General features: G+C 38.8%; 1 protein-coding gene across 1 annotated transcript in view; it reads left to right on the top strand.

Annotated features, from left to right (window-relative positions):
- Positions 1 to 27,300, top strand: part of ASXL3 (ASXL transcriptional regulator 3) — a 130,809-nt gene that overhangs the window by 3,706 nt on the left and 99,803 nt on the right. The window contains exons 2-3 of the mRNA XM_040080988.1: positions 21,255 to 21,318; positions 23,143 to 23,225. Coding sequence (XP_039936922.1) covers positions 21,255 to 21,318; positions 23,143 to 23,225 — 147 coding nt within the window. The remainder of the gene's footprint in view (positions 1 to 21,254; positions 21,319 to 23,142; positions 23,226 to 27,300) is intronic.

The raw sequence follows: 27,300 nt of genomic DNA, 5'->3' as shown, positions 1-27,300 counted from the left end.
GTTTCACAGTCATAAAATCATCTTCCTTCTGTGGCTACACTTTTGCCTCATTCGTTCTCTGTTACTGCTTCCCTCTCAGTAATTATGACAGAAATTGATATGGTCATGTCTCTGTATTCAACCTATATAGAAACTCATAATGTACCATATAATAGTTATGGATAAAAAGGAGCACAAAAACTGGACTTGAGCCTGGAATTGTTTCACAGCTCTCTGTTTCCCATATTCACAATGAAAAAAGCAGAAGTAGTGCAGAAAAATAAATTACATGGCAGTCTTAAAACACATTGTAATGTGTAAATGCTGAGGCTCCAGACTAACTGTCAGTGTTGTATTTACTCATTTTCAGTATTTGATTAAGGGGTCTTTGAAAACCTCCCGCAATGCAGTGTTTTTTCAAGCTGTTCTCTTAATTTTTAAAGCATAAGCAGGAAAGGTCTCCCATAACATTAATCTCTTACTGTAAATACCATGTATGTGATACAGGCAATAAAGCAGGAGTCACTGGCATGCCCTCTATCAGAAGTTGCATTTTATGGGAGAAGTCTCCTTTCTTCTCCTGGAAGAGAGTCAAATCCTTCTGTCTGTGACACACTGCTTTCTTACTCATGCAAGTCTGCTTATCTTAGGGCAAGGCATAGCCTAGCTTACAAGCATTCCTGAGAAATGAACGCATGTGCAGGATCAATGGAATGGTGGCATACCACTAACAGTTCATGTTACAGAGCCCATTTTGTAGAACACACATTTTTATGGACAAAATCGCAACTTGTCTTTACAACCTGCCAAAGGGCATGTCTTTGATGTAGACCCGATATGGCAAGTCACTTTGTGCTTTGCAGCAGACTGCAGCAGTGCTTATGTATGACCTGGGCATTATCCCCATGCCAGTTTTCTGCTTTTTGTGTCTGATAGAATAATATAGAACACTTAAAAGAATGAGAACAAAAGAAAACCTTTCAAGGAAGCAGGAGAAACATCCTGTCTTTCCTTTGTCTCTTAGTTGATCCTCATTTGATGTAGCTGTATTGTTGTTTTCTGATCATACATGGAGCTCATTAAAATTGTATAGAAAGGTTAAACACTTGAGTAGTTAAAACAATTTGTAGTGATTCCTTTCAGATGAAAAGTCTTCTATCTGTTTAACTTTGAAAGGACTCTCAAGCTATTGCTGGAAGTCCTGAAATAGTGAATTCTGCCTCTTAAAAATTTAATGTCATAAAATTCTGCATAAAAACTATTGAAATTAAAAATACTCAGAATAAAACATGCCCAAGGGTACTCTGCTGCATAAGAATTGATGACAATTTTAAGTAGGCTGCAGTGATCCAACTTTTATCATTTGACTTCTAGACATTATCTGATGTTATTTGTAGAACTTTAAACCAAAGGCCTGAACAGAATGAGTGGATACTGGTCACTTTGGGAATGCAGAGCTCAGAAGCATAGACTATCTGCCTATGAAGGTTGATAGTTTATGGATACTTTAAGAGGATATTTTTTTTAATTAATATCTTGCCCTTATTGTTGCCCTTTCCCGTAAGTGGTATTTTGAAGTGTAGTTAAGTCCCTGCCACAGGATGACAGTAAAGCAGAAGAAAATCCCAAGAATGAGAACAGTAGTCCTGGTTTGGTTATTTGTGTGCTGGATTGCCTCTCTAGTATTTTTGATTGCGCTTCTCCAAATTTTGTTCTGAAAGAAAGATTTTCTTGTGTTACTGAAGACTTACATGCTTTACAGTTCTGTGGCAAGTCCTTGCCGTTCAGGTGACATGTGCATATTGGGTGAGTAATATTCATATCTTGATTCATGTGTTTCTTGCAGTAGTCTCCTGACAGGATCCAGCTCTCAACTAAGAGCTGTTTGCTTCCTCTTGTAAACTTCAAGAAAATTATGCTAATTAGTTAGGGAAACTGATGCTGGAAAAAAACATGAAAACCAACCATTGGAATTGTTAGCTTGCATGCTACTGTTTAATGTGGCTGGCTGTCCAAAAGCTGATTGTTACTTCATCTGGTATGCTGAGATAGTGTAGTTAAAACAGATCATGTTGTGGTATGGAAGTATTTTTGTATTGCATCTTTATATTTGAAGACCACAAATGAAACAGAAAAGTAGAAAGTCTAGCCATAGCTAGACCATTGATGATAATCCCTTTGACTTTTATGTTAAGTCTTTGATTTTGTTACTATAGATAACATTTAAAGGCATTGTGCTAAAGGAGCTTCATGTATCTTTAAAAACAGAAAATTTGACATAACTTTGTTTTATGGTATTAAGGATTTCTTTGTTGTTGGCTTAACAGAGACCTGCTATTATTTTCATATTTGTTCTGAGTTAATTCTTTTTCAGAAAAGCAGAAGCATTGTGGCTTAGGAAGTTTTGATGGCCTTTCCCTTTGATCCACAATCAATGCTGCTTTGAAGAGATATATTTTAGTTTGGTTGGCTCTAGGGTTTCCTCCAGTTTGTTTTATTGAGTAATTTTTTGCACTTGCTAGACAAGGTTGAACCTGCATTTTTTTCCCCCCTACCTTCTGTGCTTTTAGTTGTCAATATTTTATTTTGTTAGTGTGAAATACCACTAATAAGTGTGAGTTTAAGTTTTTTTGCTTGTTTGTTTTGTTTTGGTTTGGTTTTTTTTGTTTTGTTTTGTTTTTTTTAGTTTAGAAAAAAATAAATAAAAAATCTACAAACAATGTCATCTATTTTGGCTCACCTTTTGCATTTTTCTAGGGTAGGTCAAGAGAAATGAGATTCTAACTCTTTTATTTTGAGACAGCCCTTTAACCCATGGAATTACAGACCTTTAGGTAGGCAAGAACCTTATCAGAAATGGGACCTGTTCTCAGTAATGTCACGTTACTTCTGTCAAAGCCGGGTAACGTAGGAGAAAACCCTAACAGGAACCTAAATATGAGCATTCCTTAATAGTGTGAAGGTGTTCTCAGTGCCTTAAGGTATGATTTAATGTTCCTTGTTACAGTGAATATTCCCAGTGTCTTCTGGCTTACCTTTCTCTGTAGAAGAGCTGATATTTTCCTGACATACTGGATTTTCTGTTGAAATAACTGTTCTGTTTTTTCTTCTTCCTAGGGCAGATTTAGTCAGTTGCATGTGCAACCACAGTGAAATAGTTTCCACTAACCACACTCAAGGCCCTACCACCATTCACAGCTAGGTAGCTTTGGATTTGCTAGCCCAGTTCACCAATTTCCTGTATCCAAGCCATGCCATTTGCAGCATCTTAGTCTGGACCAGGTAGCATACTGTTCTCGAGGTGGAAAGCCAGACTTACTGTACTTCCTCCTGGAGCTCCTTTCTTCTTTATAATGTGATCAGCAAATTGTGGTCATGTGGAGAATCATGTGCTAAGCATGACCTCTTGATTTTGGAGTAATAGTTTTTCTTTTGGTGTTTTTTTGGTGGGGATTTTTTGTGGGTTGTTTTGTTTGTTTGGGGGTTTTTTGTTTGTTTGGGTTTTTTGTTGTTGTTTTTGGTTTGTTTTTTTGTTGTTTTGGGCAGGGTTGGGGGTTTTTTTTGTTTTTTTTGTTCATTTGTTTGTTTTTTTTAAAAGTTGTAAGCTTCAAAGTGTTTTCTGGTTTGCTGAGTGTGGTAATAATGGTATTGGTATTCCCTGTAAGTAGCAGTAACTTCATAGAGGCCTCCTTTTGTGCTGTCAAGACCTGGGAGAAGATGTGATTAGTGGAAATTATTTCATTTAAGTTCCATGGGTTCCAGATGAAACTGAGCAAATTTGCTTTCTGAGGAACTTGCAGACTGAGGAAACCAAGTATGTTAGCATTCACTCTGGGTCAGCTTCCAATGCAAATGCAGAACAATAAGCAGCACATCCTGGTACAGGCCATTTGCTCACCCCGTGAGTTCAGGTAGCAAATCCTTGTGCTGCTCAAGCACAACAGATTGGTCATAAGTGGTCCATTTAGTCACTTACTAAGTTTGAATGACAATTACCTTCCCCAAAGAACTACAAATTGTTGACATACTGGCCCTCTGAGGCTGCTCTCTTTTTGAGAAGTCCCACCAGATAGCTTTCTGTTGCTGGAGTTCCTGTCTTGGGAGATGTACTTGCTGGGAATGTAAAATGGGAGAGAGGTGCCTACTGATTATTTGCAGCTAATTTTGGTTTGAAAGGATGACCTACAACTTTGTGAATGGTGATAGGGCTCTCACTCAGATATCACATTTGTCAGGAGACAGATAAGGCATCTGGCAGTACATGCTGTCTTCCTGAAGCTTCTTTGGTGTCAGTGCACTGTTTGTGGTTAGGGGTAGCAATTAGTATTGAAAGGGTCTAGAGGAGCTCCATTAACTTTGGTTCAAGCAAGCTCTGGTGTTTCTGACATTGGAACAGGAATGTCTGAGTGATCTGATATTTTCATCCATTGACTTAAGGGTTCAGCTCTCTATAACTTTTTGAGCTCAGCAGGACAAAATCTGTGAATCCTGGCATGTGACTTGCTCAATATTGGAGGACCTTTTACTTGAGTTTTTTAATGTATGGGATTCAGCTTTTGCATTGCAGCTTATGACTGATGTGACCTCTTGTACCTTAGGAATCTTACGATTTGCTTTACAGCGTAGCATCAAATTTTGTTTCTGTCTGACAGCATTTGCCAGGATCAGCAGCCACAGTTTAGTCTGTTGCTCTGGAATCATCAGACTCATTAGAAGACTGGGATATAGCTCTGTGTAAAAGATATTCCAGGTCACATCCTAGATTATTGTTCAGAATTTTGGATCATCAGAAAGTATTTTATTTAGAAGGTACGTATTGCATGCTGTGTTTTGAAACTTGTCCTCCTATATGCAGAGATTGGTGTAGACAAGCCTGTGATGAGACTCTCCTCACTCCTGTAGTGGGTCAGCTCTAGGGATCATTATCCAGCGAGTGACAGTTGCATCCTATTGAACACAGTCTGACTTACAGATAACATTTCCTAAGCCTCTACAACTTCAGAAATGTTCCTTGACAGATGAGATCCTGAGCTACTAGGTTATTTCCTTTGGAGAACTCAAAGGTATTCTCTTTCTTTTTTGTGATTTTGCTTAGATCTTATAGACAGAATTAAAAATTTAATGAATCAATCAGTGTTTATAATTGTTTTATCCTAGTTAGCTTCCTGTGTAACTTGACATCTAAAGAGGGAAGAGAGCCTTAGCTGAAGTATATTTCAAGCATTTGAAGGTCAAAGTTCAATTGCATTTCAGCTGACTCTGAGCAGCCTGGAGAACCCACCTAACGGTGTAGTGGTTCACATATTTTGTGAGATGCCTGATGAAATGTCTAGTCTAGTAAATCACAGTCAAATTAATGTCCCATATGATTTGTTCCTACTTTTGTGACTTGAACCTTCTTTTTATGTAAAATGAGGCTTTATCACTATCGTTGTGTTGCCAAAGTACTTAAATATTTTTCATGAAGTGATACCATCTGGTTTGATTATTTATGTCCCGTAAATTGAAACTGAATGTCTGTTGATACCTATTTTTAGATAAATGTTAATTCTTTTTATGCCTCAAAATTCCCAGTTACCCATCACCTGCTGGCATTGCTGTATCAGTGAAGCATGTGACATTCCATGTCACTATGCATGCCTGCCAATACTACCTAGCAAGGGTAATGGGAAAAAATAGACCCTTATTGTACACAGCCTGCTGTCATTCTTCTGGACCAAGATTCTGGCAGCTATCTCAAAATCATTACATTCTCTGATCGTACTAGTTTCTTTAATCTCATTTGGCATTTCAGTCATTTAGAAATTGTAATCTGGTAAGACCAATGAGAACCTCTTTGGAACTTGGTGTTTCAATTGAGAAAATCATCTTAATTAGAGCATTACTCTGATAATCATAGAAGGTGGAGTTGGAAAGGGCGTCAAGGTCACCTTGTCTATTTATGCTTGAAAGGAAGTCATGCAATCCAAGTTAGTTTTAGTTTTGTGAAATCAATAAAATTGCTAACTTTGATTACAGATAGTAACTATGACTTGTCTGGCCTTTTCCAGAATCTGCTCTTTTAGTGAAATTTTACTTTCAGCTTTAAAAAATGGGAGAATGAAGAAAATAAAACTGTTAGGAAAAGTTGTCCAGTGAGCATGATTTAGAATTCAAATGCATTGTGGTTTTTTTCTGACAGTGACTAGACAGAAAATATCAGTTTTCTAGTACAGATTGAGAATTCTATATCCAGTTAATGGTTCTCATTCATATTCTCTGGTTTTTTGAGGCATTTTGGGCTTAGTCTCTTGATTTTTTTTTTTTTTTTTGAGAGTTTGATGCAGCAATGCTGCAGCAGATTTGTACATAGATCAGTAGTGCTTAATGCATTCTAATCTATTCCATAATTTGTTTCATTCATAATGCAGATTTTTGAGACATTCTGCAGCTACACGTCTTCTGTTTTAAAAATTAGAATGTAGAATAATGTAGTGAGGCTCATTGTCTCAGTGTGGAATAAGGTCAGAATTCACTGTAGAAGAAATCTTCAAGTAATTTACTATTAAAGAGATGTTAATACCTTTTTGTTACTCGTTTCAGGATGACCCATGGCTCCATAGGTATGTACCTTTATGAAGGTGCCCTCCTGGGCAACAGCTAAAGTCCTTTTTGCTAGATACCCGAGGAGGAAATACTTGGTGGGAGAGAAGAATAAAGATTAAATGTTTTGATGTGGTCCCTTGAATTCCTGACTTGCAGTCCTAACCATATATATATGTAGGGTTTCAGGTATTGGGTTATAGGCCTGTGAAACTGACTGGGAGAATCACAGAAATGAGGCTACAATGCCTGGGACATTTGATTTGCCCATAATGAACCTCAGCATCCTTTGCATGGACAATTATCAATAGCAAGAAACGGATGCTGTTCCCATCTCTCGGATTGGTCCAGTTTTGTGGTTGTTTCATCTCACAGTCAGATTCTTCATGCTAAAATCCTGTTCTGCCAGTCAGTGTTCAGGGATGAGCTGACTCAGTGCCAACTTCCCCTGTTGCTTTTGGAACGAGAACTACCCATCTGAGTGGAATGTCAGGGATAACCAACCCTATGACTTTGTCTTGAACTGATGTCCCTTGTCTTTAGAAAATGTCTTTTTGAAATCTGTGGTTTTTAGAGCGATGGATTGGCTCCCAAGGTGCAAACACTGAAAGAAAATGGAATTACTGCTTGGAGCCATCTTGAATGCTGCAGTTGTCTTATGAGGAAGGATCTTTCCTGCTCTTTGTAATAACAGTGTTTCAGTGACAGTGAGCCCCACTAAGTAGTTGTGATGTTTAAACATGTTCTGGCTTGGATTGGTAGAAGCACTTTAAAAGTGGAGGGCTGTGGCTTTACAAGGTAGACTTGGAGATTTTTATCAGTCTGTCTGTGCAAGTTACTGCATGCCTTTGATAGATGTATCAGTGATGACTGTTGCATTTACAGTGTACCTCCACGGGAGCTTCTCAGTACCTGTGCTACTGATCAGCCTGTGGCAGTAAATGTTTGATGTTCGCTGCAACCATTCTGGGTTGTTAATTTAGCCTCCCATCCCAGCAGCATTGGCACTTGAGGAGGAGGCTTCAGCACTCTTATATGGCTGTCCTGGGGAGTTTTCCAGTGTAGGGGAGTATAAATATGGGAGAAGTGTGAACAAACGGTTGCATGACTGACTGAAGGATGCAGGATGTGATGCAAGAAAGTAACAATAATGAGAGTGAGCAGAGTGAAAGGCCTTGAGAATAAAGTCCGTTTCTGAGCAGGGATTTTAGCTATTGTGTTTCCTGGACTCCAGCAAGGTAGTCTTTCAGGTGGTCTGTGAACTACACAGTGAAAAATTCAATAGAAGATGGGGAACTATAAAAAATTGGGAGTAATGGAGGCAAAACAGTGGATCAAAAATGTTTTGTATGGATTTTGAAAGTTAGATCAGAAAAGTGTTGTCTTACTGACTTTTAATCTGCTTAATAAAATGAAATAAACGAACCAAAAAACAATCTAAGACATCATAGTAAAAATAAATAAAATAGTAATAAAAATAACTTTTTTCTTTAGCAACCTGTTTTGTTGGGGGATTTGAGTTTTATGGGTTGTTGGTTTGTTTGTTTGGGGGGTTTTGTTGATTATTATTTATTTAAATAATTTATATTTTGCATAATAGAACATTTCTGTCTCTAGCAATTCATAGGGTTAGCTACTTTGCTTGGAAATAGACTGTTTGACACATTATCAAATCTTTCTAATCATACAAGAACAGGTTGCCCGGAGAAGTTGTGAACGCCCATTCCCTGGAAATGTTCAATGCCAGGTTGGATGGGGCTTTGAACAATGTGGTCTAGTGAAAGGTGTCCCTGCCCAAAGCAGGGGCATTGAAACCAGATGATCTCTAGAATCTCTGCCAACCCAAACCATTCTGTGGTTCCATAATTCTCATAATCTGTAACTCTTCTATTAAATAAAAAAATAAACATGAAAATGATATCTCTGTCATTGTTATTCAATTTTAACTGTCCTTGATGAGGACAGACTCAGTTTCATACTGTAATTTTGTTGTGCTAGTTAATTTTATTAGTGTCTGGGCTGTAGGAAAATGTTTCAAGCTATATAAAGTAATGTTAAATAGAGTGAAATAATGCTCCTGTCTTCATTTTGAGCCAGATCCACAAAAGTGGCAGCTTGGATAAGTGAGGCTGCTATATATGCATGGTAGTTGGGAAATGCTTCTGAAAGAGCTGCAAAGAGAATAAAAAGTTTAAGAAAATGTAAAAAAACCACTGCTCCTGTTCTCTGTTATCTGCATTGTTGGAGCTGTTATGGCAAGAAGCTTCATGAGTGAGTTCAAGTGTTGTTAAATTTTGAAGTTAATTTTATAGAAAGATATGCGTGTGGAGGAAGAGGGAAGGGTTCTGGGAAAAACATTCTGAGAATTAATGTTCTGAAAAAAAAAGTTTTAAATACTCCATACATACATAATAGTAGTTATGAAGCTTATTGCTTTTAGCACTTGGCATACATTTTCAGGGATTAATAAGAGAGAATAAAACTGGGTTTATGTCTGTTGGCATGTCATGTGGTGAAAAGAGTGTGTGCCTGGGTGATACTGATGTAATCCTGGGGAGAAAAATGACAGTACTGTACTGGGGAGCAGTGAAGAAAATGGAGGTGTTCTTGTACCAATGAGAAGTAGAATAGCAAAGATAGTGAAGGAAGTAAAAAAAGAAATCTGACTGACAAAGAAGAACATTAGGAAAAAGCCTCACTTTCTCAATTCAGTGATAAGATCCTATATAATTTGTTTATATATTAATTTTTCTACCATTCACTTAATTATATCATCAGCAAAAGTCCCCAAACTTTTATCTTTAAAATTTAAATTTTTCTCAGACTTTAAGAGTAAAAGGATTTCAATGGAATACCAAGATTAAAAAAAAAAAAAAAAATAGTCTGTCTTCTCTACTTTATAAAATACAGGGCCTTTGTCTTGGAAATAAAATACTGTGTTTACATGATGTTACATTCAGTTTATTTTTAGAACAAGTTGTGCTATGGTTTATCATGGCTAAAGGAGTGTTGTTGAAATTACAAGTAATGCCCTTGAAATAATTGAGAAAGAAAACCACTTTGTCATCTGAAATACTTTCTCATTGATTTGGTAGTAAGATCTCCTATTAGAATTCATTGGTTTGAAATTATCTTGCCCGTATTATAACTAGAGCAACAACAACAACAAAATCTAGATTCTCCCACTGGAGAGATTCTCCTAGAATCTCCCAATGGAGTTTCTAGGTCCGAGGCCATCTTGGGCACAGCGACCATGATATGATGAAATTTTCAGTTCTCAGAGAAGTAAGGAAGGGCTTCACCAAAACTATCTTGGACTTCTGGAGGGCAGTCTTCAGCGTGTCCAGGACAGTGGTTCAGAGATCGTCTTTGGAAACAGCCCTTAAAAACAGAGGTGTCCAGGAAAACTGGAGATCCTTTTAAGAAGGAAATCTTAGAGGCACAGGAGCAGGCTATCCATAGGTGCCAAAAGATGAGCCATCAGGGAACATTGGCCTGGTTGAATAAGGAGCTTTTCCTGGAACTTGGAGAGAAAAAAAGAGTTTATGACCTTGGGAAACAGGGGCAAACAACTCAAGAAGAGCACAAGGATGTCATCATGTCTTGTAGACAGAAAATTGGATTGGTGAAAGATCAGCTAGAGGAACTCCATGTGTTCACCACTGTGAAAGATAATACAAAGTGTTTTTACAAATGCATTAACAACAAAAAGAGGGCCAAGGAAAATCTCCATCCTTTATTGGATGCGGAGGGGAACCTTGTAACCAAAGATGAGGCAAGGGCTGAGGTACTTGATGCCTTCTTCGCCTCGGTCTTCAACAGAGAGACCCGATATCCTCCAGGCAGCCGCCTGCTGAGTTGGTAGGAGGGACAGGGAGCAGAAGAGACCCCCTGTAATCCAGGAGGGAGCAGTCAGTGCCCTGCTGTGCCACTTGACACCCACGGTCTGTGGGGCCAGATGGGATCCACACCAGGGTACCGAGGGAGCTGCGGAAGAGCCAAGCCACGCTCCGGCATTTATCACCAGTCCTGGTTAACCAGGAACCCGAAGAACTGGAGACTGGCCAGGGTGATGCCCACCTGCCAGAGGGGTTGGAAGGAGGATCTGGGGAACTACAGGCCTGTCAGCCTGACCTCAGTGTCTGGGAAGGTTACGGAACAGATCATCTTTAGTGTCATTATGCAGCACATGCAGGACAGCCAGGGGATCAGACCTGTTTAATATCTTTATCAGTGATTTGGACAAGGGGATTTGTTGGAGTCCAGGGCATTCCTTTGGCTGTCCTGGAGGGTCAGGGACCTGGACAGGGGGATCTGGGACCCCAGCCCAGAGCTCAGAGAGACACTGGCTGTGATTTCAGTCCATGGGAAAGACTTCCTGCACTTAAGGAAGCATTGCAGGCAACAAGAGTGTGAAAGATTGTAGTTTAGTATATCACAGGGTGAAAAAACAGTAAATTTATATTTCTAGCATTGAAGTGAATGGGGGCAAGATGGAGAATTTGGGGCGTTGTCTCCTTCTTCTTCTTTCTTCTTCCCTCACTCCACTTCGGCAGTGACATTAGCACAAAGTAGTTTGTGAGGATTGGGTCAGAGTAGAGATGACCTTTTTAGTGTTAATGATAGACATTGGTAAGAAATAGTAAATAAAGAATACGTAGCAATTACTATAAAAGATAAGGACAGCCCCAGTTCGGGGGGAGTCGTCAGAAGTCCAAGCCGCGGCAAACATCTTGTTGGACACTGAGAAAATTGTAAGATAAGAAACAATAAACGAAGTATGCAACCTTGAAAAATCTAAACCTGAAGACTTGGTCTCTTCCTTCGGTTTGGCACAGAGCTGTGCAGAGGACAAAGGACTCTAAAACCACCTGAATGCCCGGGTAAGCCCCCGACAGGGATTGAGTCCACACTCCGTGAGTTTGCAGATGACAGCAAGTTGGGTGGGAGTGTTGATGTGCTGGAGGGCAGGAAGGCTCTGCAGAGGGATCTGGACAGGCTGGATCAGTGGGCTGAGGCCAGTGGTGTGAGGTTCCACAAGCCCAAGTACCGGGTCCTGCACTTTGGTCACAACCACCCCAGGCAGCACCACGGGCTGGGGGAAGAGTGACTGGAAAGCGACCCAGTGGAAAAGGGGCTGGGGGTGCTGGTTGACAGTGGCTAAACGTGAGCCACCTGTGCCCAGGTGGCCAGAAAGGTCAGTGGCATCCCGGCCTTCATCAGCAGTAGTGTGGCCAGCAGGATCAGGGCAGTGATTGTACCCCTGTACTCAGCATCAGTGAGGCCTCACTTCAAATCCTGTATTCAGTTCTGGACCCCTCACTACAAGAAAGACATTGAGGTGCTGGAGTGAGTCCAAGGAAGGGTCTGGAGCACAAGTGTGATGAGGAACAGTTGAGGGAGTTGGGGATGTTTATCCTGGAGAAAAGGAAGCTCGGGGGAGACCTTATTCTCTATTCTCTATTCTCTATTCTCTACCTGAAAGGAGGCTGTAGCTAGGGGGGGGATGGTCTTCCAGGAAACCAGCAACAGGACAAGAGGAAATGGCCTCATGCTGCACCAGGGGAGGTTCAGGATGGACAATGGGAAGAAATTTTTTAATGTGTTTAAGCATTGGAACGGACTGCCCAGGAAGGTGTTTGAGTCACCATCCCTGGAAGTGTTCACAAAGTTCCTGGATGTGGCACTCAGTGCTGTGGTCTGGTTGGCAAGGTGGTGTTTGGTCAAAGGTTGTTCTCGATGATCTTGGAGGTGTTTTCCAACATGAGTGAACCTGTGTTTCCGATTGTTTCAAAGGTAGAGATGAAGTCAGTAGTTATGCCAGAAACCCAAGCTTGTAATCTTTCACTACAGCTAAAATAGATCATTTTTCCACATAGCTAAAAATGTATTATTGTCTGCTTCTAAAACATTAAGTATAAAATTGTATGCCTAAACCCCATAGACATTGAATTTATTTCCCAGTAGCATTTTCTAGAGCCGACAATTTTTAGTCCTACATTTGCTGAGGAGATGTGACTTTGGGAAAACTCAGATCTTCACGTGTACCTATGTTGTTTCTCACAGAAAAAACAGAGAACCCATGACAGAATATACTATATAACAGCCATGTTTGACTCTTTGTTTGCTTTTCTTGGATTACGGTTACCATCCTGTAAGGTAACAGTTCATATGTTCAGTGTATAGTGAGGGGTCTTAGGATAAAAAATGTACAATGATGTTAAAAATAGAGGCTTGTCTTGAACAGGAAGCCCAGCTTTATCAGAAGTCTGCTTTTATATTCCCTTACGAAATCCTCTGTGATTCCCCTCTGCTGACCAATTACTTTGCTGTGATTCTGGTGTTTGGTGGTGGTAGTTGCATGATGTATGTGGCTGGTGGCCGTTTCATGCTGTAACCTGGTCGGTCCACTCCAGCTTGACTTGGAGGGGTCAGCCAGTCTTGCAGTTTGAAATAATTCCTTCAGGCCGAGTCAGGAGTTTGGAACCTTCACAACAATTGCAGATTATACTGAGCAGTTTCAGGTTGTACCCCCACTGGGAAAGAGATGTTCTGTGTTTTGTTTCGAGATCTGATTGCAAACTGTTGGTTTAACAATCAACGTTTTGTCTCTTGGTGAACTCCACCCTTGAATTCACTGATCACTTTTCTCTTTTATAGACTGGAGGTCCTATTGAATTTGTTCACCTGTGCCAAGTGATTGCCCTTATTGGTTATAATCTCTAAGGAAAATCAGCATCCAGCTGGTAGACAGTTGTACTGATGAGGACCCATTGATTTTTCTCCCCTATCCATTTACCGTGAATAAGAAATGTCCTTAGCTTTCACAGTACTTTTTCCCTGCCGTAATGTTGCCCTGTTACCTGACTGTCAAGACTGGTCTCACTTGCTGCTCACGTTAAATGTGGATGTGATTAACAGCCTGATAAAAATGTTTAAGTCAATATTTGAGAAGCCTAGATAAAGATAACACTTTATCATGAGCGCTTTTTAATAATGTGTTCTGTTTGATGTACACCAATGGTAAGGAATTGCTATTTTTAACAAAACCCCCTTTTTTTGTCAAGAGATTTTTTGATTAAGCAGTATTCAGAAAAGAATATCTAAGAAGATGCAGAATGTTCATGTTCTGGCTTAGGGGAAAAATAATTCTTCCCTTTTTGACAGAACTTTTGCTTATCATGATGGTGGATTTTTGGTTTGATTTTTTTTTTTTTTTTCCCACTACAGTATTATTTGAAGTATTTTCTTCCATAAGAAGAAGTGAGCAGCATGTAAACAAAACATTCTGTGTGCATTTTTCCAAGGTGATAAGCTTTTGAAAAATTATTACCTTCAATTTAGGATGGTCAGATTATTTTTCAAGGTCCGTGGGAAGAGGTGAGCACGTAACTTCTCAAATCTTGAGGACAGCTGTTTATACATCTTATACAAGCTTAGATACAGAGCCATTATATACTCTTACTAATATGCCTGTGTTGTGACAAATGTTTCTTGGTAATAGTTGTTAAATAGTGTATTTTTTTTAGACCTTTAAACAGATGCTACCAAAAATTGACATAAACCAGCAGTATGGACTTCAGTTTTACAATAAGTGATGCTTTTAAGAGGACAAGTGTGGGTGGACTTAAGTGATAAGTTGGGGGAAGGGACTGTGTGGAAACACTGCTAAGAAGGACTGAACAAATAAGTGACACAAAGTGGATATGAGTTAGTGAGCTGCAAAATATTCTCCTATTTTTGAAAATCTTAGATGACTAATTGTCAACCGTGCCATACGTAAGTAATGTGGGCTTCCAAACTTGTGGCAATTAAAACTGCTCATCATCCCACTCCACCCTGTGTTATATTCTGTATACAAATCAGTGCTGAAGGCTAATCTCTTATGACATTAATCGTCTCGTGAGCAGAGACGGAATAAATCACAGTAGCCCTTCCTCTCTTCAGTCATGAAGATAAATGCCGTAACATGATGGCTGATCTTTGTTATGACACTAACCATTATATATTTAACAGAGATAGCAAAATCTCACTGACAGCTAACAAAAGAATTCTCTCTTTATACATTCTTTGAGAAGGCTGTATTTCTTTAGTTCAAAAACATGACTTATCATATCTGTTCTCAGAGCAATTTAACCAGTAGATCTGGATTGTGCCAGTGAACTGTACTCCGTACATAATGATGTCATGACTCAGACTAATAAAACCTGATGTGAAATAATTGTGCAGACTTTGGAAGGAAAAAAATGTGCATAACATGCAAAGACTCTTAACTCTGCTGTTTTCTATTGTCTATTCGGAGAAGAAAGAATACTGTCCTGTTTGAAACAAACAACACTTTTCCGTCCCCCCCAAAACCAAGCCATTGGTTTTGGATCAAAATTTTTCATTATGTGGAAATTTTGGTTTTCCGTTTTCCCTCAGTACTTGAACAGGTGGACTGAGGAAACTTAAAGAATCAGACGTGGATTTCTGTTGTGTCTGTGATTGCAAGGGACTTCTATTTTTTTCAATTTTTTCTCTTGCTGTACATCACTCAGGAATTTAATTCTGTGTTTTCCATGCATTAGGCACATTGTAGTCGTTCTTTCTGGGATACAATTATTAAGAAGGATTCTTAATTATGTTCTGCATGTCCATTTGCTAATTATTTTGAAGGGTGTATCATCCTGTGGGTGAGGAACAGTCCAGACAAATGAGTTGTGAAATTTATGGACTTCACTTCTGAGGTTAAGAGGATCAGTGTGACTTATCCTGTTTGTTCACCAATGCATCAAAATATGCTGTAAATTTCATGAGCTAGTTTCTTGCCATCTATCCCACACAATTAAAATGGAAGTATAATTTTTATGGTTTTATGTTTGCTGTCATTAGACATTCTATAAATACAAATATATTCATGGTGCATCAATGGAATCAATGTCAGTTGCAGCATTAAACTTCTCCTTTTAGTGAGTCAGTTATACCCGGATGAAATGTTTGAAGTGGTCAAAACTAATATATAAGAATATTTATGTAGAATGCATAGTTTAAAATATTTTATATGTCTTCTGTTTTCTCTTTTGTTTTCTCCCGTTTTCTTTTTCGCCTTCTATAGAAGTCTTAGGCTAGTATCTTTAGGACACTGTCTAACAAGATAAGCTCTGATAGTAAAGCAATGGCAAGAAAATCAGCACAACTGTCACCTCCTGTTAAATTTGACACATTCAGAGAGTTGCCAGTAGGAATTTTATTTCTCACATTAAAAGTAACCCTTACACATTACGCTTGCCTGAGGAAAATAAAGCGATGAAAGCTTCTGAAACAAACATATATTCATTCTCTCTGTTGATTTTTCTGTAGAGTTTTGCTCTTTGTAATTATTTTTTTAATCCTATTATGCTGAAACATAAGTTATATAGCAAACCTTTCCATGCCTCAGAAAAAAAAAAAAATCTGTATCATGTTCCAATAGAGAAAACAGCGTATATGGAGACAAATATGTTTAAGGTTTGGTGTTTCTTGGGGTTTTTTTGTTTCTTTAGTAGGGATGAATGTATTCACAGTGATAGTAGTTCTTTGCTCTGTTATCTGTAATGTAAGGGAAGCTGACAGGGTACTGCTATCCATTTAGCTCTATTAGTTACCTAAGCAAGGTCTCTCCCTTTTTTTTACCAAGTTGGTGCCAAAGGAGAATTTTTATTCCTGCCACAATTAGAGGCATTTCAGGAAAATGGCCTATGTGATTACTGAGTGGGTACAAATTTCAGTAACGCTTTTGGATGGCAAAGATTGTTTTGGTTTTTTTTTTACTCCTTGTCTCTTCTCTAAAATAATGATTTGTAGTTTTAAAAGCTTTTACCCAAGTTTTCCAGCTGGGTCAGTGCTGGTGAAACTTCTGCTCTTAAGTAGGCAAGAGGTCTGCAAGCCAGAGGAGGTCCACATCCCAATTTGTCCTGTCAGCACCTAAGAGCTACCGTGTGCTGCCAGCAAGGTACCAGTGTGGATTACCTATGCAGCACTTGTGTGCCTGTGTGCAGGTTTGGGGGAACCCATGGCATGAACTGCATCTGTATGAATGCACTCGTGTTTGAGAGAGTAGAGGACATAGGAATATCCTGTCAGCTTGTACTGTGGTAAGGATTAGGGAAGAAAGGTATCTGGGCAGGGATGTGGGAAGGTGTGAGATATACATGTTAGGGTTATTGGAACACCTTAGAAGATGGGAGTATCAGTTTGAGAGTAGGAGAAGGCTAGGCACAGTGAGAGGCAATGGAGTATTGCAATAGGATGCAAGGAGAGGTATGGCTTGCATGGCTAAGGAGAAGTGGCACTGAATGTGGCACTGTCAGAACTAAGCAGTTATTCTGGGAATCTGGATGCTCCATTGCTTGAACTGAAGTCGCTGTTAGTAATCCTGCTGCTAACAGTGGAACCCGTACTGGGGTAGCAAATTTGACACTGTGCTCACTTGGGGGTATCTTTGATCCTGGTCTTAGGAATCTGATAGGATTCTGTGTGTTCCCTTGGTTCGTTCTGCTAATGTGACTGAGGTGTTTATGGATCTGTCCTGACAGATCCTATAAGTGAAAGTTCCTGGTTGCTTGGACAGGCTGATTGTGTTAGTAAAGAGGGGAATATAAAGGTTTCCATTTTTTTCAGCATGTTAGACCAGATCAATAAGTTATTATAATAAGTCAGTTGTTTAGAGCTAAAAACTTTATCCTACATTTTGTGTTGTGATCTATGAGACCATTAGCAATGGCAGGATGTCACTGCTGTTAGAGCTTGTGCCTTTTAAAGGAATAGCCCAACTGTATATTAATTTTAACTGAATTGTAATTCAATTTCTTATGAATTCAAAATGTCAAGAGTACCATTTATCTGGAATTTCCAAAGCTGCCTTTATATCCATTTGAAATATGACATTATAAATTTTGGAAAGAACAATAAAAGTTTCAGACATCTTAGAACAAGCCTCAAATGATCTGGTTAAAGCAATGGCATGAACAAAGAAACTATTCAGCTTCTTTCTCGCTCTTTTCTTTCATTCAGTATTTTAGAATATGATGATAATGCCTTATGTATCTGGCAGGTTAGCAAAGCTAGATGGTTTCAGACCAACTTTTAAATTCTATAGTAGAAATTTTCTTGCAGGAAACACTTGGCCAGTTGTTCCCTATAGTTCACGCTAAAGGAACAATAAAATGCTTTTCACTGAAAGAGAGCTGGGGAAAATTACTTTATGAGTGTGCTTTAAACTGTTTGAGTTCTATAGGTCAGTAGCATTACCTCTGAACCTAAAAAAGTGTGGACTAGCAAGTATGGACAAAACTGATGTTAAAACTTAATATATTTCATTATGTTGTCGTATTTTTATATGTTCCTTTGTTATTCATGTGACATCTTTGGACCTTTCCTTGTTTGATGTTTATTTTCTTGGTTATCTGTAGTGTCAAGTGACTTACAAAGACAAATTCATAGTATGGAGCATACTGAGAGTGACATGTCTTATGAAATGCACCTTCTTCTACTTAGATCTTATAATTTCCTTATTGTAATTTCAACCGCTCAAAGACAAAAGTCCTACCAGGAGAATTGTTACTCCTGTTTTAGGTTCTTTTAGTATTTTAGTACCTGGAAACCACTATTTGCCTTTCTCTTGATCACTATCAGCAAGGGTTCTGTGAATACCTGTTTGAGGACTTGTGTTATAATAGGTCATGGTGCACCTACCTTTATTATCATCCCTCTTTTTCATGTATCTGCACCCCTCCTTGCTGTTTTTGCCTCTTCATCCATCTCTGTGCACTTCCTTTCTTCCCTCCCGCTGTACCCTCCCCTCCTCTCCAAACCACTTATCCATCTTTCTTCACACAAAGGGCTTTGAACTTTTACCAAGCCGCTGATAATTCCCCAAAAACTGAAGCTGTTAATCAAAAATGAACACAAAAGATTTGAGTGGGGCATTTACCACAATAGAAGTCAGTCCTCCTGTTAACCTCACATAAGCAGCTGTAGAAGACAATGCTGGATTTTTTCCAAGATGCTGTTATTTCTTGTACCCTGTTTGATACTCCGTCTTTCAAATCATTAATTTAGTAATGGGTGGCTAGAAAATAATTTATATTTTCTGCTTAAGAGAAAGAAAGTTTTTGGGGGGTTTTGTTTGGTGGGTTTGTTTGGTTGTTTATTTTGTTGTTGTTCTTTTATTCAGCCTGCTCTCTTTGGGCAGTCAAGATTGTCCATTGTGTAGTTCAGCCTGACTTGTCTTTTAGCTGATGAGTAGGAGCGCTGGGAATAGCTATAATGTTCCTCTTTTTCTTCCTCCTCACTTTTTTTTCAATAATGTTCTAAGGAAAATTGCTTAAGTTTTTGACTAGTGGCTCAGCCTCTTACAATAAAATGATCCTGATTTTTGTCAGCTACCTGACCTTCAGATCCCTGCCAGCAGCATCCAGAAGTGGAACAATCTCTGGCTGGTTTCAGACTGTATGGTCACACAATCAGCAGCATGAAGCCCACTAGGCTGATTAGCCTGTTGCTTTTGGACCACAATGCAGTATCAGAACACACTTGGTTCTTGTTTCGATGAATTATTTTCTGTCAGTGTGATAACTGATAGCTGCAGGCAAAGCTTCCCACTTTCTGCAGGAATGTTTATGGGTAGCAGGAGGGCCAGCTCTCTGGTTTGCCTTTCTTCACTTTGTCTCTGCTGTGTTCTCTTCAGTGTCTAAAATGCAAATGATTGAGCAGATCTGATTCAGGTAGGCACAAGCATCTGTGTGTATATATTAAACTAATAATTCCATCAGTTACAGAGAAGTCACCTGATTTTGTAGGCAAGCTGAGCATTCATGATTTCTCTCTTGTGCAAAGCTGAAAGTCTTGGCTCTGCACTAGTCTTCCTGCTAACAGTTCACTGGGAAGTGTTTTTCCTCGGTGTGACTGATTTTTTTTTGAGTAGTTGTCAACACACAGATGATGATAGATGCCTTGGTGAGAAAAGGAGTTTGTATTTCTTCTTGTCCCATATAACTGACATGACTTTTCCAGTGAACTGGGAATACATGTGTTTGTGTCATCTGTGATTATTTAATATCTCTGAAGTTGCGAGTTAATACCTGTAGGTGACACAAATACTACAATTTGTCCGGCTGCTACCGTTTGTTGGGAGGTGTGATTTCCACTGTGCTTGGTATAATCTGAGCCTTCTTCTCCTTGAGCCGTTAACCAGGGTTTGAATGAACACCAAGAATGTGTTTTGTGCCATGATTACTTCTGTTCTCTTTCTGATTGTCCTGATGGGTATCACATTATTTGTCCCAGTTATTTAGCGGCTGTCCCTTTTTAAGACTATGGTTGAATGGCAGGAATAAATAGAGCAGGAATAATAGGAATAAATATCTGATCTTCTGTGATAGAGGTTGCAGTCAGTGCAAACCATTCTTCTGCCACTGTCCTTTTTAACAAAATATATTGAAACAGTCATGTTCTTCACAATAGTACTTTGGTGTGCTTTAATTTCAGCATTATTAGTCATTGCCCATATATGATACAAGCGTTGGTGTATGGAGTGGGAGGAAGAAGAAAGATATTTAAAACAAATTAGGTCTTCCTCCCCGATGTGTCCCCCTATGTCTGACCGAGAAGCCTATAACTTAACTATTCCTTCTGCATTTTAGTATTCTGTTTGCCTTAAGGCACAGTTAGTTATTCAGTTTGAATTTCTAATATTGTTTTTAAAAGTCTTAGAAATGCAAAAGGAATTGCAAGCTTTTAGCAGTGTTAGTGGTGGGATACAGAGGCAAGGGATACTAGTGTAATTAACAGTTCAATGTATTCATTAACTCACAGAATCTTTAATAATACTCTGATGCTGTTTTCCATAACTGAGGAATGAAAATTATATTATCATTGAAAGGTTTTTACAACTAATTATTTTTATTTTCCTATTGTGAAAAATGATTAGGCTAAAACTGGGGGGAGAGGAAGAGCGGTGGTGAGAATGGACAGCATGGGGCAGAAAAAAACCATCCTTACTAAAGTTCTCTGCTAATTAATCTTTGTTACTATAAAGAAAATTTATTCATGTACATAATAACAGGATTTTCAGCTGAAGTAGTCTTTAAATCAGAGAATTTATGCTTTTCAGTTAGGGTATGAACAGTTCTTTAAATAACAGGGTTTAAAGGGTTAGATGAACAGAACTAAATTCATGGGGTATATGAATGAATACTGCAGCCCACACTACCTGTCCAGGGTAAAGCCAATCCACACAATTGGCATTTATTTACTCCAGCACTTTCAACCTGTCTTACAGTCTGCATTTCAGTTTGTCATTATACCCTGAATTTGTTCACTCCATACTGTGGTATTTGAAATCTGCCCTGTGGGTTTCATTAAACTGTCTGTAATGGTGTTATGCAACCTACTCATTGGTTTCATTGTTATTTAGTGAAGATGATCTTCTGTATCTGTACGTCTGGCCATTGTTTCCACAACCAATTCAGTGCAGCTTCCTCAGCACAAACTGCTCTCCCTTCTCCCATTGTCCAGGACAGGGTGACTTCTGATGTTTGCTTAGCTTTATTGTTTCTTTCCCATTATTGTCAAACTCTCATGGTAATACTTGGCACTTTTACTGACTTTATAGAGTAGGATGTGATGTTGTAGAGAAGGGGACAGGGCTACCCAAATTTTCTCAATTGCAGGGAGGAGCTGCCCAGGTGTGCTGAGGGGACTGTACTCAGGAAGAGAAACAGGGAATCCTCCACAGTGAGTAACCCCGCTTTCAAGTGCACACAGTTTCCTTCATAGCCATGTCCAGTACAGTGTAGTATCCTCTCCTGTCCTTTCCAGTTTGCCCTCTGGAATGTTCCCAGTTTGGTCCTCTTTTCCCTTTATTTTGGTGTATTCTCATTTTACCTTGTACTTTGTCTTCTTTCTGAAGGTTAAAGTTTCCATTTTTGTCTCTTCACATCATTAATCTTTTCTCATCCTAGTCTTAATCTTTATATGCACTGTCATTTCTCCAATGTGTCATTGTTGTTCTGTCACTAATACATCATATCGTTTCTCTTCCCTTGTGTGCAATGGCCCTTTTCCCAGCCCTGTACAGTTTCTTCTGGTTTTACTCATTGCTGTACTTTTACTCTTTCCAACTTTCTCTTCTTTCTCCTTTCAAATCACCTTTTGGTTTTCCTTTCCTGATGGGTCCCTTTTGAATCTAGCCTATTGATGTACATGAGATAAGCTCAGTTTAGCTCCCTGACCTTTCTAGTGTAACTTTCACCTATACCTTTTCCTTTGTGGAACTGAAAGATAAAGGATACAAAGCTCATCTGTAACAAAGAATGCAGGATTTGGTAAACTGTGTTTTGGCTGTGAGAACAGGCAAGAAATCGGAACAGTAAAATGGCAGAAAAGGGCTGAGCTGGTCAAGCTGCAGTGAGTAGGCAGTCCTTCGCTTTAGGTGAGCTGCTGAATTACAGCCCTGGCCCGCCCCCTTCACAGTTTGACTTGTGATATGATTTGGTGGTGTCTCTAGTTAGCTCCTAGTGGGCAGGTATCCACACAGTACGAGCTGCTTTCACGATTTCCATTATTTGTTAACTATTACAGAGAAGCTCAGGATCATTTGAATTAGACCAAACTGATTTCATAGTTTCACAGAGGGTAGAAATGCAAGTTCTGGCTGAGATATGTTGGCAAGATGCCCTGGGAAGCTCGCTTGCTGTGGCCTGTGCTACACCTTTTACTGCTGATTGAAGGATTTCATTTTCCAGGGCTATCCATCTGGTATTTTACATGAGCAAAAGAGCGGCTGTTTGTTTAACAGCGTAAAGCTGATGGGGACGAAAAGGAAGTGGAAAATCAGAAAAATTTTTACTAGATGGTTCTATCTGTAAAGAGGACTGAGTTACTTAGGGCTCAATTGGAAAAGGCAAAGGAGTGGAAAACTGAGCTGAACTGGAAAAATATACTGCACTCTGTCATGTAGCATCTTGTGTGCTGTGACTGTTCTGACTGCTTCATTTTTCATTGTTTTTAGAATAAAAAGACATTTTAAAATTGAAACCCCACTGTGTCAATTCTTACAGTAGCTCCTGGTCTACAAATGGAAGGTTTTAGCCAATTTTTTTTTTTTTCTGTGGCAAAGCTAAGTGTAGAATAGTAAAATGACCTCAAAGAATTCTAAAGTAATAAAAACCAAATAAAGTGCTAGTGTTGTTTTTCGGTTTGTTTTTTTTTGTTTTTTTCCCCTTTGGCTCTTGTGTTTTATGTATTTCTCCTCATGCCTGAAAGAAAATTTGTTGCTGTGTCTTAAAACCAGTTGTGTATTCCAACTCTTTTATTTGTAACCTGGTAAGAGTTTTCCCAGGCAGATGTAGCAGATGATGTACAAAAGCAGCAAGTAAATCTTTTTCTTGTTGCAGTTTCCTGGGTTGTATCTGGCCTTCCAACAGACAGAGGACTTCAGTCTCAACACTGTCGTTCCCTGCCTTTTACAAACGGCAGCATAAAACTGCAGGATCACATAACCTTTCAGATTCACAGGACAGCTGCATCTTGTCACTTACATCTATTATTTCTTTTTAGGCATTGGAAAAGTATCCCAACTCACCAATGACTGCAAAACAAATACTGGAAGTCATTCAGAAAGAAGGGTTAAAAGAAACAAGGTCAGTGTTTGTATGTTCTATATTTCTGCTATCTCTGAAAACCATCTAGGAATGGTGTATAATCTTTACAAAACTTCAAGTGCTGGCTTAATTGATTCCCAATGTCAAAGTGGGAAATAGCAGTTGATGGGTTTTGATTGTTAGTTAAAGGCTTTTAAAAGGGTTAGTGACTGTATCTTAACTTTGTATCTTACCAAAGTAGTCTGTGGGCCAGCTCCAGTCCAGTGGCCTGTCTTTAGAAAGACAGTGTCATTTGCTAAGGCAGCCCAGTGCTACATCTCATTTCTGCTCAAGGACTGAAGCTTGTCAGCTGGGTTACCTCTGCCACTGTGTGCACGGAGAAAGTGCAAGATGAAGCTTGGGGCACTTCCCACTTGAGTTTATGGTGTGGCACTTAAATGACTGTTGGGACTTGCTGGTGTTGCCTGTGGTAACAGAGATTATGTTGGGAATAGAAGGTGAGAGAGGTTTGGACGCTGGAGCTAGTCGGCGTCTGCAGAGCATGGATACAGTAACTGATAGAGCAACTCAGCTTGGTAACAGTGTATTTTGGGTGTAGAGTCAAGTGATAGTAATTATCCTTTTAGAGGATAGATGTGCTATCCCGAGACTGTGGAAACCAATCGTTGTCTTCCATTGCAGCCTGGTTCAGATGTATGTGCACCTTTTTATTCTCAAAGGTGACTGTATACTTGCTAGGTCCTCTAGTGACCTTCAAGTGGAAACTTGGGCAGGAAGTGAAAATAAGGAAAAACTGGTTGGCTGGTAGGTGTTTACTACGTGATGTCATTGTCTCTTCTTCAAATATTATAGTAAAAATTTCTGGTTTAATAAATTAATACTTGTTGCTGTCTCAAAGCACAGGGAGACATGCTTTTATTACAATTATGTTCCTCCAGTGCAGAACCTAAGGGTCAGAGCAAGAGAACTTCAAAGTCCACGTAAAGGTGAACCAGAAGTAATCATGGGACTGAATTCATTGTTGTTCCTAGGAAACAGAACAGAACACAATCTTTCTGATTGTTTGCACAGCATAACCATGCACTTTTTTGTTGGCAGTCTCATAATAGCTATATTTTGATAAAATTGCAAAAGAAATGGTATGGAAAGTGAAATTGAATTTACCACCTTTTACGGATTTCAAGTGCTTTCGTTCCTGTCAAGAAATTGCTTTGAGTATATTTGGTAATGATTCCAAGGAAGCAAGGGGATGAAAACTTTTGAAAATGAATGTCCAAACGTGTTATACTGCAGTGATTTGCATACAACCACAACAAAAATGCAAAAAACCCGCAGTTTTGACTATCTGTTCAATTAGGATACTGTTTCTCACAGCAATAAATTAATTGCTTTCTTATGTGTTGTGATATGAGACAATTGCATGGGAGGGGCTCTAATGCCTGCTAATAGCATTTCTTTCTAATTTTAAAATTCTTGGTTTTGTGATCAGTACATGAATAAAATTTTGAGTGGATAATCTATGGAAAGGAATGAAGGCAATGTTTTATATTAGAAATGTAGAAAAAGTCAAAGCCCTTTTTAATTGCTGCAGAATGAATAGTAAGAGAAAGATTCCTTTAAAGAGGTTCCAAACTAGATAATCTTTAATTTCTTCAGTTACTAGGAAACTGAGAATTGCAGAGAAATAGGAAAGTAATTCAGATTTGTTCTGATTTTTATTCATGGTACATGCAGGTATATGTGACAGTGTAGTAGATTGCAGGATGCCGTATGTGGTCATGAGTTCTAGAAAACTGAGAAGGATAAAATTCAATGTTCATTATACTTGAAACATTTTCATCCTAAACTGCTTAGCCTAAACATTGTAAATTCTGCTATTGTAAAATGAGAAAATGTTTTTCTGTATTGATTTCTAAGTATTTGGATCTTCATTTAACTTCTGATTTAATTTAAAAGTTGTGTTTCTGCTGCCTTTCAATATTGATTAGGGACAAACTTTCAGTGTTACCCATGCGCCCAACTCATAGTAGGAGCCAATAAGGGGTTTGAACTTCATGCACAGATTTGTTGATTGGGCCTCAGCATGTCAGTAATGTTTGGTTTTCACAGTACTTGAATTTAGCGTCTCCTGTTCGCTTCTTCCAGCTCTGCAATTTCTTTCATTACCTTCCCACCAGTTGGTGCCTTTGCTGTTAGTAAAGATGGTCTTTTCCTGGTTTCTCTGCTGCAGCCAGCTAAGATGAGCAAGGGATGTAAATTTATGATGTGCAGTCACCTGGCCATAAGCAGCAGAATGGCACTAGCATATTTTATTCTGTATTGATTTGTGTATTCTTCCAAGCCTGAACTTGCGCCAGGAATGTTACTACACTAATACACTTTACTTACTCCTTTATACTGATTATCATTGTCAGTAGGACCTTGGCAATTCTACATTAAGTTCTTTAAAAATGCTCCTCTCTACTCTTCCATTTATAGATGAATGAGGTTAATTGTCTTAGTCATTTTTCATATATATTGTAGCATTAATTAATCTAAAGCTTTTTGCTGTGATAGTAAATCTGGAAGAATAATGTATAATTTTCAGCCATCTCATTGTCATTATGTGTAATCTATAAAAAAACACTGTCAGACTATTCAGCCTCTTCTTCTTTTTTTTTTTTTTTTTTGCAGTAAAGACATCAAGTTGCCCATTTATATTGCTGATATAATTAAATATGAAAGGATTAAATTCCAAATTTACAAACCAGATATATGTTAGAAAATAAACAAAAAAACTCTACTGGTATACCCCGTGAGAGGTTATACACCTACCTTGTTTTTTACATCTTGGGGAAAAAAAGAACTCATTTTTGTTTCTTAAGAAGCTTTCCCGTTATGCTGGTTGGTTGTAAAATGGTCAGCAGGCAGGCCGTTCTTCTGCTACCTAGCAGGAGTAAAAACTTTTAAGGCAAACCTTTCAGGGATGTCTTCTGTGGGTGGTGGTGGGAGGGGAGAAGTATTTTCTTAACATTCATGCCTGTGCTGCTGATGAAGGCCAACCGACCTGGACACTGAAATCTCTGAAAACAGACAGCAGCTCACTTCAGAGCTCAGTGCTCTGGATTTTCTGTCCTGAAAACATTTCCCTGCCCTGCTGTAAATTTCTAGGCTCACCACATGCCGTCTATATGCTCTAGCATGAGCTTTTGCTGATTTTGCTTGTGTGACACAGACTACTAGTCAGAGTATGATCCACTCTCACCTTGGTGTTCCTTTTCCCCTGTGCTGCTGCCTCGTTGGTTGTTCTCCATCTTGCATTTCTTTTGTTACTTATTCTTGTTCTGGGCTAAAATTTCCCTTACTGAATTGTATTTAGGTTTTCTGCAGACTGTTTCTCAAATTCAGTAAAATTGCTTTAACAATGTACTCTTGTCATCCAGCATGCACGCAGCTTTTCCAAGCTTTAGTGTCACCTGCTTAGTAGAACTGATTTTCTTTTGTAGCATTATATGTCTTTTTTCTTATGGAACTCCATGGGAAACAGTGACCAAAAACTTATTGAGCTGGGCTATATAATACCTACTGCTGCTCTAGTTACAGGGTCTGCTGCTATGTCACTAAGAATATTTTAATAGATTTGAAGTAACTTGTTCTTGACAGGCCTATCTATTACTCAACTTCTTATCTGCTAAATACCTCCAGATAATTTTTATTCCATATTTTGGGGGAATTGAAATTCAGTTGCTGCATCTCTACTTCTTAGGACCTGTCTTTTTTCATTTTTTTTAAAAGCTAATCACCGAGTGTTTTCCATTCTCTTGGAATCACTGATATCCTCTACAAATTCTCAAAATTTACTGTTGATATTTCTGAGACTGATCTAGTCAGCTTTAATTACCTATGGTGGACTTCAGCACATTTAACTGATGTGAGAATACCTAATTTATTTAATTATCATCTAATCAATTTTTTCCATGTTTGTTCCTGGTGTTGGTTTTAGCAGCTGTCTCATCATAGACAGGTTTTTGATTAGGCATTAGAACTCCTGTGCTTTGAGTGTAAGTACTGAGTGCCAACCCCTTCTTGGAAGAGGAAGTCAGTTTCCTTACTGCTGGTGTGCTTCCAGAAATTT

This window comes from Hirundo rustica, chromosome 1, assembly GCF_015227805.2.
Source record: "Hirundo rustica isolate bHirRus1 chromosome 1, bHirRus1.pri.v3, whole genome shotgun sequence".
NCBI classification, from domain to species: domain Eukaryota; kingdom Metazoa; phylum Chordata; class Aves; order Passeriformes; family Hirundinidae; genus Hirundo; species Hirundo rustica.
This window is presented reverse-complemented; position numbering and strand designations above follow the sequence as displayed.